Consider the following 18,552-nt stretch of genomic DNA (forward strand, 5'->3'; position numbering starts at 1 on the left):
GCCCCCGGGGCTCGTCCTGCGGGGCGCGGGCGGCCGACCCAGCGCGTAGGGACCAGCGGGCACGGCCCGGAGCGCTCCCCGAGGTGACACTGGGGAACTCGTCGCGCCAGCTCTGCCGCAGCTGCTGCGAGCCCAGGCCCGTCGCCCGAAAAGTGCTGACCCGGCAGATGCAACCAGAGTCAACTCCTGGGCACATCGAAGTTCTTGTTCAGACGTTGACACGTGCTCGCCGTGAAAACCAGCTCAAAGTAATCAAACCTTTTACCCTAGAGCATGTAGTTTGATTCATGCTTTTTAAAATCGAAATTTTTCTTCCTGTTCTTAAATCTGTCCTTGGCAGTGTACATTTTATATTCTTACCAATAAATTGCCCAATGAAACACTTCGTAAACTTTTTAAATGGGGAAAGTTACATAAGGCATATGTATGCTGGGGGAAAAAAGCTGTGATTCACACGGAAGTACGATCACGTGACCACATAAGGTCATGAACTTAAATTCCTATCAAAGGCTGCTTTCTGAAAAGGTATTTTCATAACTCGAAAGTGAAACTTTGCAAACCTAAGATTGATAGGAAACAATGTACAAACTTGTAAGCACCAAAATGAAGACAAGATGCTAAATATATTAATTTCTCCAGTTTGCTGCCCTTATATGAATTTCTGGTAGAAAAATTAGAAAAATTTTTTCTTCTAGCGTTCTGAATTTTATCTTCACGTCTTTTAAACTCAGATTTTCCACATTCTGTTTCTCTGGTGACATTCTGAGTAACTTTTTCAGTTCTGTCTTTTATTTTGTAAATATTTGAATCTGCTGTTTAACCATCTGTGTTAGGTAGACTAGTCCTCCACTCCCATGATGTCCACCTATACCCAAAACCTGTGACTATGGCACAGGACAATTAAGGTAGCAGATGGAATTTAGGGTGGTAATTAGCTGACTTTGAGATGGCAAGATGATCATGGATTATTGGTTTTCAGGACAAATATAATTACAAGGGTCTTTGTAAGTGGAAGGGGGAGGCAAAAAAATGGTAGCCTGAGAAGAACTTGGCCTGATGTTGCTTGCTTTGAAGATGAAGGAATGGGGTCATGAGCCAAGAAATGCAGGTGGTTTCTACTAGCTGGAAAAGCAAGGAAATGGATTCTTCTTCTACAGAGCCTCCAGAAGGAACACCATCCTGCTGACACTTTGATTTTAGCCCAGTGAGACCTATAGAGACTTCTGACCTCCAGAACTGTAAGGTAATAAATTTGTATTGTTTGAAGTCACTAAATTTGTGCTAACTTATTATAGCATCAAGAGGAAACCAATACACCATCCATTTAGTTATTAATTTCAACAATAATATATTTGCTTTCTAAGAGTCTCTTGGTACTATTTCCAGTTTTCTTGGTCATTTTTAATAATCTCTTCTTTGCTAATTCCATCATTTTAAAAATTCATACATAGTTATTTTTTGTTTTTCATTAAACTTTTCATTTTGAGATAATTATACATCCACATGCAGCTGTAAAAAATAATGCAGAAAGACCTATGTACCCAATTTCTCCCAATGGTCACATCTTGCAACATCACAACCAGCTTGCTGATACTGATACAGTCAGGATACAGAACATTTCTAATGCTACACATACGCCTCATGTTGCACTTTATACCACACCACCCCCTCTTTAACCACTGGTGACCACTAACCTCTCCATAGTTATAACTTGTTATTTCAAGAATGTTGTATAAATGGAAGCACACAGCGTGCAACATTTTGGGATTGGTTTTATTGACTCGGCATAATTCTCTGGAGATCCATCCACGTTGTTGCATACATCGATAGTTTTTTTCCTTTTTATTGATAAGTAATATTCCATGATATTACCACAGAGATTATCATAAGTTTGTTTAACCATTCACATGTTGAAGGACATCTGGTTTAGTTCCAGTTTGGGGCTATTTTGAATAAAGCTGCTCTAGACATTCATGTACAGGTTTATTTGTGAACATAAATTTCCATTTCCCTGGAATAAAGGCCAGAAGTGCAACTGCTGGATATATGGTGGTTACATTTTTAGTTTCTTAGGATGCTGTCAGACTCTTTTCCAGGGAAGCTGTACCATTTTACATTCCCACCAGCAATGTATAAGTGATCTAGTTTCATAGCATCCTCATCTGCATTGGGTGTTTTATTTTATTGTTTTATTTTAGCTATTGTTTTATTTTAGCTATTATATTTTTTAGCTATTCTGATAGGTGTGTAATGATAGTGATATGTCATTGTGATTTTACTTTACTAATTATGTCGAACACCTTTTCATATGTTTATTTGCCATCTATATCTCCTTTTGGGTGAAATGTCTGTTGGTCATCTTCTAATTGGATTGCTTGCTCTTTTATTATTATTTTGAGAGTTCTTTATTTTAGATACTAGTTTTTTTGTCGGATATGTTTTGAAAACTTTCACACTCCTTGCTTGTCTTTTCATTTGTTTAATAAGGTATTTCACAGAGCAAAGGTTTTTAATTTTGATGAAGTCCAGTTCACCAATTTTTCATTGTATGGACCATGCTTTTGGTACCAACTCTAAAAACTCTTTGGGATAATTGTTTGTAGGTTCCTAGGAATTTTCTACATAGACAATCATGTCATCTGTAAATAGAGACTGTTTTATTTATTCCTTTCCAATATGTATGCCTTTCCTTTCCTTTTCTTGCCTTATTGCACTGGTTACAACTTCCAGCACTATGTTAAATAGGTCACTATGGGAGGAGGGGAGAGGTGAGGCTTGTTATTGCTGGTGGCTCCACGCTTGGCATTTTCGGACATTACTCTGGTAGTGGTGTTAGGAGACCAGGTTAGGGTGCCTTGTTACAGCCTGGAGAGTGTAGAAGTTTAGGCTCCCCTCTTGACTTTGGCTGTCCAGAGGTGGGGGGTCCACAATTTTTCTGTGTGGTGTTTGGCTAGAGTAGAGTATTCATTCTCTAAGGTTTTCTGTCTTGCTAGATCATCTATTTCCTATTTCTTTGGCTAGAGAGAGCAGGCTTTTAAAATTGATTGCCTTTGGGTTGCTGGCTTCTCCAGTTACAAGTCTGAGGTGTGTGAGGCGAAAGAAAACCCAAGAAATTCAGTACCATGTCATGCTTTGGGTCCTGAGGTCTCTGGCTCCTCTTTTGCCGGGTTTCAGAGTCTTCTGTTTGTTTTATATATAATCTACAGGGATTTTAGTTGTAGTTAAGTAAAGGAATAGGGAAGAGTATGTCTACTCCATTTTTCCAGAAGTCAAAGTCACCATATATACTTTTTATATTGTTTTCAGTATCTCAAAACCTTGGGGATCTAAATTTTTTTTTTCTGTTTCCACTTATGATGTATTGTTTTCCTTATTCTTTTAAATTTTAGGTGTAAACCCTGAGGACCTAAGTTAGGATTGCTTTCTTCGGAGTTTTTGCATGTCTCTGCTGGGAGCCACGAGGCATACTGCCTGAGGACCATTTTAGTTCTCTTCCTAGTTTCATACAGAATCCTCAAGTTCAGTCTTCTTGTCCTGTGGCAGTTCTCATGGGCTAGTAGTCAAATTCCAGGGCTGATAGTGGCATTTGTACCCAAGGACATCTGGGTCATTTGTTTACCAGGACTATCCTGTCAGCTTGCACTCTCTTCATCTTTTTGTGGGAGAGGGACTAGTATATTTTGAAGATTTTCCTTACCTTCTTGTAAGCCCAGAAATGCTTTTATGCCTTATCTAGGAACTGGTTTGTATTGTGGTTAGGGAGCTAAAATCGCTAGTAGAAGTGGAAATCTCTTATGTACGACATCTGGTGGTATCACCTTGAAAACAACTGGGAAAACTGTCCCTCGTGATTACTAGGTTTTTGTTAAACAGTCAGACATGAAGATTTTATTGCTAGTGTTTTCAATTCCTTAATGAAAACTGTCATTTTGGGTGAGATGGATTATTATATAAAATAATATTCAATTTTTAGTATCTACAACAAAACTGAGCCTTGCTCATCATATTACCATAACTGGGTTCTGGTGTGCTGACAAACTTGATCTTCAGAGGAGTTAACTGGAGAAGACTAGAATATTGGAGGGCATATTTGAAAATACTGAGGCGTAACAGCTATAAAACATGGTCTAACCTATAGTCTGTGGCTCGGCGTCACTACAGAACTACAGCGGTAGCTGAAAAGTCCTTTGGTCATTTTTCCCCCAAAATGCGCCTGCAGCTAGTTCACTCTCATTTCAATAACCTGCTTTGAAGGTCCAGCTCACTGCATCCCACAGAGACATGAGATGTTTTGATGACCCATATTGTTTTATTCAGGACTCTTCTTTCCTCCATTTAATCAGTAAATAAATTTAAGAAGGTGACCCATTCTTGGAAAGCCACGAATCAAACTGTAGCTTCCAGAAAACATTCTTCCCTAACAATCCTGACTCTTCTTTAAAATCCAGTTCTAAAGATGGCCCTTACAAACTTGATTCTTCAATAAGAACAATAATAATTGCTGATAACTTACTATAAGCTCGTTACATACATTTACTCCTCAGAACAATCCTAAGATATAGGTGTTTTGGCTGTTCTAACTCTAGAGGTGACGAAACTGAGGCACCGAGTCAAATAACCCAAAGTTTCCCAGCTAGACAGTAGTGGAACTGACCATTGATCCAACGCTGTCTGGTTCTAGAGTTTGTGCAATAATCCTCTCGTATAGACTGTCTATGGCCAAGGCCAGGCCTACTATGTATGATGATGATCTGACAAAATGAAATGTCATATTTTTAGGAGGGAATACAGGTTAAACCACAATTACATTTATTCCTCTAAGAACAGTATGCCAGCTTTTACATTTAAAAACATATATTACCAACTATCTCTGTAGTTCGCCTGCTCTTACTAAGCTGATAAAAAAAAAATCCAAAGCAGAGTGATTCCCCAGCACCATCATTAAGTCGCAGATCTACCCTTGGTCACAGAGCAAGAATACGCTTCAAATCGACAAGAAAATAACTTTAAGTGTTCACAGAAGAAGTACCCATATCCATTTATCATGCATTCCAGTATCTCACGCCACCCCCACCTCTGCAATTGTCTAACTCTTAACCCAGTTTTTCTTTATAGTCTAAAAACAAGGAATCATTCAAATGAGATATCCCTCCAGAGCACTGTTGAAAATATGTCAAATGTAGAGATATCCCAGGTCCCTGTTCTCAACATTAAAAACATGTTAGCACAGAGAGAAAATATCCGTAGATATATTCTATTCTGTTCTAATGAGTTTTTGCTTCCCCCTTTTTGATAATGTCTTCGATTTCTTCTGAGACCCTTCCTTTGTAGTCATTTGATTCTATTGCATTTAACTTCTTTTGATATTCCAGTGGCAAACCATTCTCTTTTGCACCCAGGCAAATGACCTAGAAATGGTTAAAATAAACAAAAAGGCCTCTTTTAGTTAGGTACAAAATTTAACTTAGAATATTGCAGCTGTATTTGCAGTATCCAAGTACGAAATATTAGCTTTCAGATAATTCTGGAATAACTCTAGAATAAACAGTTACAGAACAAAATGGAGCTACAGGCATTCTTCTCACACTGAGTATGAATGTGTGGGGAGTTTTCAAAGCCACGTGATACAACCTCATGGAATATCAATTTTACTCCATAGTGTAAACCATTTTTACATTAAGACAAAAGCTTATTGTTATAGACTTTGAGTATCTTTTAAGAAAAAGAAATATCATTCTTCGGAAAAATTTAAAGCTTACAGGGAGCAATTTTAGTTGAATCCCAGAGTGTACTGTACCCCTGAATTAAACATGAGAAAAAAAAGGACAACTGTGTCCAGCGCTCCTTCCCAGGTCCACACCAGGTTAACCCATCGCGGTGCCACACTAGAAAACTCCAGGTTAGCCTCTGGCTGGGGAACTGGGTCACCCACTTCAGTGCCATATCCTTACTGGGCCTGCCAACAATACCTGAGTTTGGGTTTCTTTAAAGAGATGCTGGGGTCTCTATTCTGTGCTAGTAGGGATGGTTTCCCTGATTATGAAAGGCAGTGGGACTTTTTTTCCATTTGGGCGGAAAACATTTCAGCAATAGAAAATATATTTTTTCTCCCATTAAAATGAATCTTGGTGTTCATGAATCTTGAAGAAAGAAAATATATGTCTAGAATTATGACTCACATTTCTAAAAGTATTTTTAATAAACGAGTTTTAGGAACATAGTTCTATCATAACAAATAAATGTGAACATTTTTGGCTTTTCATTTTAGGTAAATAACTTATTTTTTTATTAAAATTTTTCGATTAAAATGAATTGTTAGTGCATTTAAACATGCAAAACCTTTAAAAATCATGATATTCTTTCTTTCAGCTCAATGAAAATTAAAAGGAACCACCAAAAATCTCTGTTAAGTAGCTTACCTTTTTATACTGAGGTGAAGGGGGTGCACTCTCATAATTTTTCATCTGATAACTTCGACAGGTTATTTCTTTTCCTTTTTGAGTGTAAACATTAATTTCTATTGGGACGTATGTTCCACTATTAACCCCTTCTTGCCTGAAACAAGAACAGCCAAATTTTAACCATACTTGACTTAGCCAAGTTAGTTCCGCTGGGTTAAAGTTTTAACTGTATATGCAAGTATTGCTCCCTACTTATTTTGGGACATAGCAGAACAAATTATAGAATTGCCACATCACAAGTAAACTTAGCATTTCAACTAGAAAGCCTGCTTCAACGTAGTTACTTGGTATGCCCCTGACAAACATTGCTCTCTAGGCTATAAAACATGGACTAGATGTTTGACAGCAAGAGACTATCCACACAGAGAAGAGTAGAGATGGTTCATTCTCGTTCACAAATGAGGCAGAACATCAAACATGTCAGATAATCTGCTCTTCGCAAGTCCGATTCCCCTGTCAATTTTTTTTTTTTTTTTGTATTAAATGCTCTGTCACACAACTCTTGGGAATTCTAGGTATAAAAATTTCAAGGCATTCTTAATACACTGTGAAAGTTTTTGCCAATTAGTTTTTAAAAACTGGCTATAATAAAACTGAACACTTGCTCTCAAAATCAATAAAAGTTTGCAACAATTCATGCCTTTTCATCATAGGAAACTACAGAGATTTTTATAAAAGACAAATACAATGAAAATAAGGACCTTCATCTTTTACAGACGAGATTACCCCCAAATCTCAATTGGAAAGTGTAACCCTTCTAGACTTTTCTTTTCAGGAAATGCACATTATACTTTTTATGTTAACTCTAAAGTGTAAAGACTATGTCTATAAGCATATGGTTTTGAAAACCCAACACACACACACATATATATATATACACACATCCTTGCATGTGATCCACTTTTGAAATCAGTAATTATTTAACTTAAAATTAGAAGCCACCTACTTATCCAGAGAACTTAAATTGCTTTTGTTCATTTTCCATACTACTCCCCATACTTCATCGCCGGGACTTTGAAAAATGGTGGCTATACCTCCGTGCCAAGTTTCGCTTGTTTTGCCTTGGAAATTGCCAAAGTCAAGCTTAAAATCCTACAAAGGAAACAAAAGCGATATGATCAATAGCCTCTTGAACTAAAATTTCCCTCCTCAAAAAAAAAAAAAAAAGATTTATCTTGAACTTTAAGCAATTAAAATATAAACTCTGAATTCATTCTACATGTAAGATGCTGTGGAAGATACAAAGATAAACAATGACCCTCTTCTCAAAGACTATATTTTTTCATATTTTTCTTTAAAAATGAAATATATACTGAATATGTATACATATTTTACCATAAGTGAAGGGTGTAAACGGGGCAGGGGGGAGATCACATAATCCCAAAGCTTAACACAACCATTTTCATCTTTGAAAATTACTCCCCAGTCTACTTACATGTAGATTTTAAGTCGGAGACAATAATAGTGTACGTGATATTGAGACTGGGTTAAGGCTACACAGGGGTTATAAAATTCCACTTTTATGTAGACAGTATCCTACTAGCATTTATCACTATGATTGCACAAAGGGAACTGGCATTCGAAGGTGATTTGTAAACTTATAAACATTAATCTAACATTCATAAATTGTACAAATATATCTATAATCATCATAAGTGCTGCTAACACTGGAAAAGGTACCGGGTTCTACACACTGTACTACGAGCTTTACACGGACTATCATCTTTATCTTGCCAACAACTTTATTATACCCATTTAATGGCAAGAAAAATTGTGGCTTACAGAAATTAAGCAACTTGCCTAAAATCTCACAACTGATAAGTAATGGAGCCAGATTTCCAGTGTAGCTTCTTCCCTCGCAGAGATGGATAAGCAGAGGACAGAGTCCAGGGGAAGATTTAAAAACCTTACTTGACTGTTTGGTCTAGGAAGATTTCTTTCCATCTTTGCAAAGCTCAGTTTCCTTAATAATAGAATTTTAAAAGGTTAGACTAGATGATAAAACTAAGGTTTATATGTATTCCCATCACTTTTAGGTTCTTAAAAACCTTGTCAGACATTTTAGGAAAAAGGTTGGTTGGAGTGACCAGTACCTTCAACGGACATATTGGATGTTCTAGGACCAAGTATCCCTGGCAGGATAACAAAGGATGTGGTAAAAGTTGCGCCAACACTAGGAGTTAACCGTCTATTGCTAAATCCAACAGACAATTTTCATTCTTCGTCTTGCTCTACTTCTCAGCCGCTTCTGACACAGTTAACCACCCTGTCTTGATCTGCCGCCTTCCTGACTTTAAGACTGTTCCTTGATCTCTATTCCCTTTCCCAACTCCTCTACTACCTGGTCTTTCTAAGAGCTCGGTTTAAGTCCTTTTATCTGCTCATTCAGCAGTTTGCCGAAGACAATCTCATCCCCTCCAAAGGCTTCAAATACCATCCAATATTCCAATCATCTTTTAATCCAACCAGATCTCTCTTGAGAGCTTTAAAAGTGCTTAGAACAGGGCCCAGCACATAGAGAGGACTTTATAAATGTTCACAAACATTATTATTTTTTTTGCTCACTTGGATGTAAAATGAATATCTCAAACTCAGTATGTTCAAACCGAGCTTGATTTTTCTTCCCAGACCTGATTCTCCTTTTTACAAAATGAATCACCATCATCCACCCTGTTTTCGCACTGAGAACCGAGAACCATAGTCACCCTCATTATCTCCTCCCTTCACAATCAGTCACCAAGGAGATAACATTGTTGCCTCCTAAAGATCTCCCAAACCCGCATACCCTTTACTGTTACCACTCAAGGTGCCATTATCTTTAGTACGGTTTGCTACAAAACCTTTCTAACTGGGCCCCCCACATGCACTTTACCCCCACTTCCAATCCATTTTCCATAGCAATCACATGAGCGTTCAAAGATGAAAATCTGATCTTTCCTTTGCTTAAATCCTGCAATGGGTCTTCTCATTACTCTCTAGAGAAAGACCAACGTCTCCTTCGGCTTCTCTTGCCCTGGAACAGGTGGCCCTTCCCTACCTCTCCAGTCACGTTTCATCCTCCTCACACACTCAGCTCCAGCCTCAGGAGCTGGATGATCCAGCTTCTCCTTTCCTGAGGTCTTTTGTGCATGCTTGCTTCTTCTCTCCCCCAGCCACTCCGGTCTCAGCTTAAAAGCCACATTTTCAGAGAGCTTTACAGAGCGTGCAGGTCAGGTCAGGTCCCCACATTATATAACTCCCATAACACCTCGTATATCTTCTTAACAACAACAACAACAACAAAAATCATCTTTTTTAGAGTAGTTTTAAGTTCACAACAAAATTGAGAGGAAGTTAAGGCATGTCTCCTGTTTAAGAATACCTGAAACTGAATAATCATCTGTTTTGATAGCTCTTCCCCTCATCTCCACTATAAGTGTCTAAACTTTCCCATATTTAGGGAATTCTCTACCTTATGAGTCTGGGGGGTGGAGAGTGCCTGACTCTGACTCCTGTTTTCAAAGCTTTGAATGCCAGAAGTTGGTTCTCACAGCTTTGCTTGCAGTCAGGGCATGGGCATATGGCCAAGATTCAGCCAATCAGGGCATCCCTGGGGCTTTGAATTAGAATCAGACTGCAGAAACTCCACACTGTTGGTGGCAGCCACACCTGGGTTTCAGGAACTGCAGGGGTGTAGTGACCGTGGCAGGTAGGGTCCAGAGCAAGTGGTGTCGGTGATGCCCGAGGCAATGTCCATGTTTACCAAGTCCAGCAGTAGTGTAGCAGTGGCCTGGGCTGGTTCTATCTTTACCACTGGCTGTATTTCGGTTGCTGCGCCTCCCTTCCTGCCTGCCTGTTTTATCAGCTTTGTGGTCCTAGCTCCTGGTCATTCTGTGAGCTCTCCAACAGCCTTTCAACACATTCTTTTTCTGCGTACGTCAGCTACTTTCTGTTGCTTGCAGCTAAGAACCCTGGTGATGGCAGCAGAAACCATGTTTGTCTAGTTCAATGAATCGAAGGTTTTGTACATAATTTGTTTGCGTGTCTCTCCTACAGCCTGGGAGGTCCACAAAGCAGCAGTTTTATTCAATCATCTTTGTGTCTCCAGGTAAGTACTGAAAGAATACGTACTAAATGAATGAATGGGCTGTACTGAAGAGCAATGTTTTTTTTCTTTTTTTTTTTTTTTTTACCCAGGAGGGTTGCATTTCATCCAGCCACTTAACTGAGCACAACCCTTAGTAAGAATTAGACAGAGTTCCAGCATTCAGGCCTTCTCAGATCGGGAGCAAAATATAGGTAAACAGATTTTTACAATACCAGTGACAAGTCCTGCAGCAAAAGTATGTACAGAACAGAAAGCAACCGATCAGTGACTTGGGTCAGAGAAGGCCTCTCAGTGGTACCAACTGCACTGACCCTGCGAGGGTGCCCCTGAGTTAGTGGACAAGTTCTGGCTGGGCAGAACGAGCAGCTTAAGGAAACGTTAAGAGGGGCAGCTCACGGCAGTCGGCAAGGCAGCCTGGGGCGCATCGCTGCTGGGGTGGCACAGCTCAGCAGGGGTCAAGCAGAGGGCCAGGTGGCCTTGCTCAGGAGGGGAGCAGTCAAAACGTGAAGATAAAATGTACCCTCATCAGGAAGAGCTGAATCCCCAGCCCTGTTCGAAAACTAGGAATCCTGGCCCCTCATCTGCTGAGGCGCGGGGAGCACTGACCTGCAGGCGGGCCACGCAACAGAACGTGGCCGAGGGGTTTCGGAGGTGAATCCGCTCGGTCAGCAGGTTGCTGCCATAGGCGAAGTACAGAAAACTGTTCTCATCCTGACCCTGCAGGTCCTCGCTGCCTGAGTTCGCCATGGCCCACCGGACGCCTGCACGGCCCCAGCGCTGGCAGCAGGGGTATGGGGAGAGGATGGCGAGCGAAGCGCGGTGGCCGATGGCTGCAGGTCAGGGGCCTCGGGGCCGCGGCCTCGGATGTCAGCGAGTAAAGAAGGGATGTGGGTCGGGCGAGTCGGGCGCGAGCGCTCTTCTGATTGGCTGCCGGTCTCCCCTCTTCTAGGACTCAGAGACGTTCGGTCCTGGCTCCGATGCTTCATTGGATACACTCCCCTGTGTCCCGCCCCCGCACTCAAATCTCCTTCTGATTGGCGGATGGGCGGGCGCTTCGCGGATGCAGGTCGGGTCGAGCGGGCTCTGTTTGGAGGTTGCGGGGCGGCGCGTGGGTCACTGCCAGAGTCTTCTCATCTTCAGGTGGTGAGCTTGTGGGTTCCTGGCCGTGTGTATGCTTTAGGGACCCCCGGAAGATCTGAGGCCAAACAGCAGCCCCGGCTTCTCCCCACTGTGGTTTTCACAGACGGCAGCTCGGCTCAGTTTGTCCCTCCCGGTTTGGAAGAGTCGATCCGGGTGCTGAATGTTTGGGGCTCCCTTCCCCGAGGGAAGTAGCCGACTGGGTTCATACCGTTTACTGGCCAGGTAACCTTGGGTACTTCTCGTTTGTTTTCTCCTTTTAAAACAGAAAAGGAGAAATAAAATAAAACCCTCTATCTAACAAGGTTTATGTAAGTATTAAAAGAATAGTTTATTAATGTCATTAAATGCAAAAAACTCCAAAGCAAAATAAGCATAAAAACAATGAAATAAAACCCTATATTGTTAACTTCGAAATGAAAATAATAATATGAACTCAGGGCCTGGAAACGATGACTCTCCTTCGCCCCAGATTTTGATCTCTAAATATCACTCTCCACTAAAAGGTACCAGGGCTCCTTGGAGAAATGGCTGAGGCCCGATCGAGAGCTGGAAATGAATAAGAGTGCTTGGAACTTCTTGTGACAGAAAGTAAGGAAGTATCCAAGAAAAGCGAAGTCCTTTAAAAACTGCGCGGGAGCCCCTTGAAGGTATGCCTACTGGTCAAAGTTAGAACAATTTGAGCGTCAAAAGTAGTGACTGAAATTGATTGAAAATGTAAGACAGTAAAGTCATTCCCCTAAAAGACCAAGCCGAACCTAAAAAACAATAATTTTTAAACATCTCATTTACCGTACTAGGGTTGGCATTACACCAACCCTTTACTCTGAAAAGTGGTAATTTAAGAAGAAAATAAACATTTATCCTGCTTTGCTTAGTTGCAGCTGCATTTCAGAGTAACCATATAGCCCCAGTTGATGAGGAAACAGTTCTCTTTACAAAATTATACCAGCTAAATAATTTAAAATGAAAGATAGAAAATCACCATTTTTTAGAATCCTAATGAAATGACTGATTCATGCCAGGATCATCAATGAAACTATTTGGCGAAAGAGATAGGGAATAAGATATTCACCCATTGCAAAATTATTCCCCAGGGATTACTTGCTGGCGGTCAGGGGAGAAATATGACAGTGGAGAAATCTGGACCCTCCCACCTTAACCTAGATGAATGTTACCATCACTAAAAGTGGACCAACCGGATGTTGTGTGTCTCCCGATGTGACACAGCATCATCTGTATTGTTTCCAAAAATTCTGACCTCAGCATAATCAAGTAGGAGAATAGAAAAAAAAAAAAAAATAAGACCAAGAGGAAATAATCAGAAAAGTCCAAAACAAATGATGGGACACCCTGGAGAACAAATAGCTTATTCTCTTAAGTTCGTATTTAAACAACAACAACAAACAGAAAAAAAACCAGGACTGAGGGCAGGCTGTTCTAGATGAAAAGAAACATAAGAGACATAATAACCAAATACACCAGCTCACCCTTGGTTCTGATTTAATAAACCATGTATAAAAGATATTCTGGGTACAATGAGAAATTTGAAAATGAACTGTTAGATATTAGACAATTTTTTAAAAATTAGGTATGATAGTGATATTGTGTTTTGTAGAAAAAAATGTCTTTTAGATATACATACTGGCGTGTAGCAGTAAAATGTTTGATATCAATATTTTAAAATAATTCAGGAAAATGAAGGTATGGGAAGTGTTAAATGTTAAACTGAGTGATTTATATGTGGCTACTCATTTTATACTTATATTTTCTACATACTTGAACCTGTTCATGTTAAGTCACAGAAGAAAAAGGAAAAAGGTTATAAATGTAAAGTACCTGGAATCTTAGTGAGCACTCAATAAGAAATAACATTATTATTATATAATCTGCAAATAGGAAGGTTTATATCCTCTTGTACCCCTCAAATATCAAGGCAGAACTTGAAATAGGCATTTGGTCATTTCAGTGAGCCTGTGTCAGAAGTCAGAAATGTCATCTCTGTGCTTGTAATTTTAGTAAGATGTACAGTCTCGTTCTTTGAAGAAATCTTTTCCTTGTAAGAATTAGTTCTCCGTAAACTCACTTAATCCAGCATAGATAAATTAAAGTAAATCACAAAACACAGAATGAATGAAGGCCAGCGCCACCGGCATCCCCTCCTCAGAGAGGCCTCTGCCCCCCACCCCCAGGACACGTCCTATCTCTTACAAGACGGATGATGACCAACTGACTGAGGATTCCACTGTTAGAGTAAAATGAAATTCTTACATAGTACGTAACTATATTTACTAAAGATAGTAAGGGTAAAGTATAGTAAAGCGAACTTCTTTCTAATGTTTTAGATTAGAAGTAAATAAAAATAGAATTTTAATTGTTTTCATACCTCGGTGGATCAGCTTGCTCATCCACTTTGAATACCATTGTTGTAATCGATTTTAGCCTTATCATTTTTAGAAGAACAAGGCGAAACATTTGTACATTAAGCGGGTTCAAAGAGCTGTTTGGTGAGGAGGCAGTGTGTCCGCTGAGGAAAGCTTGCTGTCTGCTTAGCCAGTGGTATTTCAGTGGGGCAGATGAGGACTAGGTCTCATGAATCTGTCTCTTAACCGTGTGGGCTGAGAAATTCCATCTTGGCTCTGGGAGCAGGTTTCCACTAACCAACCTCATAAGAGATGGATGTACGCATCAGAATGCCAATCTGTTGATGTCCAATGAGAACTGTGACAGGTAAGCCAGCTACTTGTGTTCATTGATCAATGCATTTTCTCCCACTAGGAAAATTATATCCATGTGAGAAACCTTCAGGCATGAGTTTAGCATGTTTGAGGAACAGCAGATGGGTAGGCGGTTAAAATGGAAGGAAAAAGAGGAGGAGCGGTAGGAGATGAGGTCAAGAGACAGGCAAGAAGCACCTCATGCAGCACCTGAAGGCCATGTTAAGGAGCCTGGATTTATTCTAAGCGATCAGAAGCTCTTGGGGTGTTTATAGGCAGGGATTTGATCTGAATTACTTTTCAACAGGATAATCCCGGATGCTGAGTAGAGAATCAATTTTAAGGAGATAAAAATGATAGTGAAGAGACAAGTGAAGAAGTTATTGCAGAAGTTTTGACAAGAGTGAATGGTGGCTTTGGACTGGGGTTGTGAGCGTGGAGCTGGAGAGAAGGGGACTGGTTTGGGGTGCTTTTTTATGAGAGAGAAGACAAGACTTGTTGAGGGATTGGAGCTGCTTACCAAACAACTTTCCAGTCGTAATTTGTCTTAGTCGATTTCCCTCGTGGAAAAGGAAGCACTGATCAGGGAACGCAGGGCTCTGATTTTCCCGCTAATTCTAGTTTTCTTCCCTGAGAATTTGAACTTGATCTGAGAAGGCGAGGTTCCTTGGGAGCCTAGAATGTAGCTTGTAACACGCTGAGCTGGTCTCAGCCACATTTACACAGATGGAATCAGAAGGGGAGGAAGGTGATCTTGGTGACAGAGAAGATGAAAGCAGACCACCGCCGGAGGAGAGAAGGGAGACAGAGAAATCTGCGTCCTGAGCTCAGTCAAGTACCTGGCCCAGCTATCACCAAGACCTATTCAGTTCTTTTAGTTTTTACAAGAAAGTCTCATACGCCACACTGGTAATGCCACACTGGTATTTCAATACCACATTGGTAATGAAAGAAAAGATTCTCATTAAGTGCATATAGTTTATGTGGAAGGCAGCATATTGAATCCCACATCGATATTTTGGATTGTCTTGAAGACTTCTAGCTTCCAAAGTATTTTACTATGCTCATATTATTTTAAATAAATATATATCAGTAACCTAAAGTATAGAGAAGTTATTATCCGTTATATGTGGTCCTAGGTTACACAGGCAGTATGAAATAAATATGAACCTCCAACAGCTAGAAGGACGTGCAATAAGCAGTTAATGAGAAAGAATTATGTTCACTGCCTAAACCCAGAATGAGTTACCTTTGACTCATCCCTCCCCTTCAAAGATCGCATTTAATCAGTCGGTAAGATCTGCAGCTAACCACCTCGTACCCACCCTCCTCATCATTCCCACACTCCACACCTTCCCCCTGGAGTCGTCATCTCACACCTGACTGGTTTCCCTGGCTCCGCGTTTCTGTGGAAACGGGGTACACACCACATGAGGACAGCAGGGGTGGAGTAGGGAATTCTGAGTAGTTCAATTTCCATAGAGCACTGGATTCATATTCGGAAATGAAAGAAAAGTCTGGAAGGAGATCAGCTTAGTTTATGGGAGGTTTGCATTAAAAGTTTAGAGTGTTTAGTGGTCTAAAGAAGACATTTTTTTTATTTTTGAGCAGAGGGGGCCCTCCTGCACCTTTGGGAACTTGTTCTAGTGGCTGTGAATAGGAGAGTTGGGAGGGTGTAGGATGGGTAGGTGGCTAACTAAGTACTGGGTTCACTGTAAGAGGCAAGGTTATGAAAGCCTCAGGCCAGGGCTGTTTATGGAATGAAAATGAAGGGGTGGAAGGGAGTGAAGACATGTTCTTTTAATTTGCTTTTACGAAATCACTCCTTTGTGTAGAAAATTTTAGAGAACTGTATGTTGTTTATTAGTTTATCAAGTTCAGGCTTTTGTGCAAGCCTTTATGAACTAATTCCATTCTGCATGGCCAGTATGATTTCTCAGTTGATGGTAAACCCTTTGTAGGCAGGGACCACACCTTATATTTCTGTATACCTGCAGTATTTACCACAGCAGAGATGAATAGTAAATATTTGCTGATTAATTGAACCAGAGTCAAAATCTCCCCTACTCTTCATACAGGCTCTCCAATCTTTTTTCCTCTATGATTTCTTCCAACTTTCCTTGATTTACTTAGAGGCACTTGACCTTTAGCTCTGATTTAAGGTTTAAAATTTTATACTAATGCTTTAGCATATGAGATTCTGCATGCATTTTATTAGCCATAGAGGTATTTATATCTCCTCCCGGCTTATGGTCTGGCAAATGACAGGGAAGCATGCCAGATATATTAAGTCAGAAATGTTCTTGGGGTAGGGGGCAGAAAAGAATATATTAAAATTCCAAAAGGCAGTAATTTTTCAGGATGTTTGACAGATAATCTGTATTCTTGTTTCAAGATTAACCCTGAAAAGTCGTTCCAATATAGTTTATTATTTAGTGCTTAGTAAGTGGTCTCCTTTGAGAGCTCTATCTCTATCTCTATATTGATATCTGTAACTATACACTTTGGAAAGGCATGCGTGAAACTATTAACAGTGCTATTCAGTGGGGAGGGAAATGGAATTGGAGGTATGGGGAACAGGGGAGCAAGTCTAACAGAAAGCTTTGTGGGTTTTTTGTTGTTGTTGTTCTGTATTCCTTCATATTGTTTGTACTCTGAGCACATATTCATTATCATTTATTATTTTAACATGTATACATTATTAAAATTTGGAACCAAAATCCAGAGACCTAATGTCAGCAAGATAAAAACAGGGTGTGGACTAAACACATTGCCCAAAGAGATTGAAGCAGCAAACAGCTTCCCAAGCAGGTGTGCCTCTCACCACATCAGTCAGGTAAGGAGGCCACATCAGGTAACCTCGCCGTGTGACAGCTCCCGACTCACTCTGCAGGCCGGCATCTGCACAATCTCATGGCGCCTGTCTGGATGTTCCCTCTTTGCCCTTTGAGATGCCATTGGACACAAGAACCAGAATAATTTCCTAGTGTGGTTTAGGAGAAGGTCACATATGTGTTTTAGGACAATGACCTGAAAAGCCTACTGTCAACCTTAAGACACTGGCAGAAGGTCCTGGAAATACAGCAGGTCAGCGACTTCATGTCATTTACCACAGATACATTAGATCGAGATACGCCAATCCCAAGATTTACTACTGTTCTCGTTAAAGTCTGGCACCCTGCATCATAATTAATATGTTCATTTCCTCAGCTTATATGTTATTGGCAGCACCTTAAAGTCAGTTGGAATTAAAATGTGAAAGAAAAGTTTTGTTGCATGTTCCTGACTGCCCATAACAGCAATAAATAAGTAATAACACTTTAGATTGTAGGTTTACTTGAGTGAAAATCCCAATGTTTGCTTTGGTAATAGACCTCATTCTTTTCTTCCGAAGACTGAAACTCAACAAATTCTTTATATTGTGTATAATTAGATGAGAGCTAAAGTTTTCTTCATGTTCCCATAAGGAAAATGGCTTTGGAATGAAGCTTCATTGAAACATTAGGACACATTTTTGGAAAGTGAGAACCGTGCTTGAGTTCTCTGCTTCATGAATGTGCTTGGATTTCATGTTTTCAGTCTATTCAACAATATTTAATCAATAAATAGCTCTTCTCAGAGACGTTTGCTCTAGCGAAATGCTTTACTTGACTGTGAAACAACTGGCTGTGCGGAAACCTTTCCAGAACAGCAGCTTCGTGCTGTGCCCACTTCTTTCTCCTTCATTATTTTCCACTTTCACGTGAACGCCACACATCCCAATGAAAGGGCCTCTCGATTTGTTGTCTTTGCTAAATGCGTATCGGCAGAGAAGACAACAGAAACTCTGTATAGCTGAGTAACAGAAACTCAGATGACTCACTGAAAGCGACAGTTATTTACGGGAGATAGGTGTGTTTTGTGTGTAGAGAAGGAACTCGCTTCCGTCGGTCATCCTCTGAGCTTCCTGCGGGTGGTGCGTTTTATATGGATCACTTTCAGATTTGTTAAAAACCGTGTCTCGCGCTAGCTAAATCACATGAACTATTTGAATTGCTTTCGGAGGGTGCCACAGACTTGCAGTGGCGAAATTGTAGTTCCACGGCCCAACAATTCCACTCCCAGGTATACACCCATATGAACCGAAAACAGGTACTCAGACAAATACTCC

At 40.3% G+C, this 18,552-nt stretch overlaps 1 protein-coding gene and 2 long non-coding RNA genes across 13 annotated transcripts in view; 2 read left to right on the forward strand and 1 right to left on the reverse strand.

The window, feature by feature from the left end:
* The first annotated feature begins 1,194 nt into the window (after nt 1-1,194).
* Nucleotides 1,195-10,691, forward strand: LOC107499556. The gene is made up of 2 exons (XR_004953960.1): nt 1,195-1,243; nt 10,497-10,691. It is a non-coding gene; the product is annotated as an uncharacterized LOC107499556 (long non-coding RNA).
* On the reverse strand, nt 4,787-11,429 carry GGCT (gamma-glutamylcyclotransferase). Of its 2 annotated transcripts, XM_016123849.2 has the most exons (4): nt 11,155-11,423; nt 7,408-7,553; nt 6,420-6,555; nt 4,787-5,408 (listed from the first exon to the last, which is right to left on the reverse strand). In XM_016123849.2, exons 1-4 carry the CDS (start codon nt 11,293-11,295, stop codon nt 5,265-5,267), a joined length of 567 nt encoding a protein of 188 aa, XP_015979335.1. In that variant the 5' UTR covers nt 11,296-11,423; the 3' UTR covers nt 4,787-5,264. The 2 variants fall into 2 exon arrangements, with proteins under 2 accessions (XP_015979335.1, XP_015979336.2); XM_016123850.2 differs by lacking the exon at nt 6,420-6,555 and having other exon boundaries at nt 11,155-11,429.
* LOC107499555 overlaps nt 11,283-18,552 on the forward strand; it is a 29,305-nt gene continuing 22,035 nt past the window's right edge. For 7 of the 10 annotated variants that reach the window (XR_004953951.1, XR_004953957.1, XR_004953954.1 and 4 more), the window contains exons 1-3: nt 11,283-11,384; nt 11,498-11,691; nt 12,192-12,335. This is a non-coding gene — a long non-coding RNA (uncharacterized LOC107499555). Of the gene's footprint in view, nt 11,385-11,497; nt 11,911-12,191; nt 12,336-18,552 lie in introns of all 10 variants that reach the window. The other 3 variants (XR_004953953.1, XR_004953956.1, XR_004953959.1) reach the window with 3 other exon arrangements.

This window comes from Rousettus aegyptiacus, unplaced genomic scaffold, assembly GCF_014176215.1.
Source record: "Rousettus aegyptiacus isolate mRouAeg1 unplaced genomic scaffold, mRouAeg1.p scaffold_m13_p_13, whole genome shotgun sequence".
Classification (NCBI taxonomy): domain Eukaryota; kingdom Metazoa; phylum Chordata; class Mammalia; order Chiroptera; family Pteropodidae; genus Rousettus; species Rousettus aegyptiacus.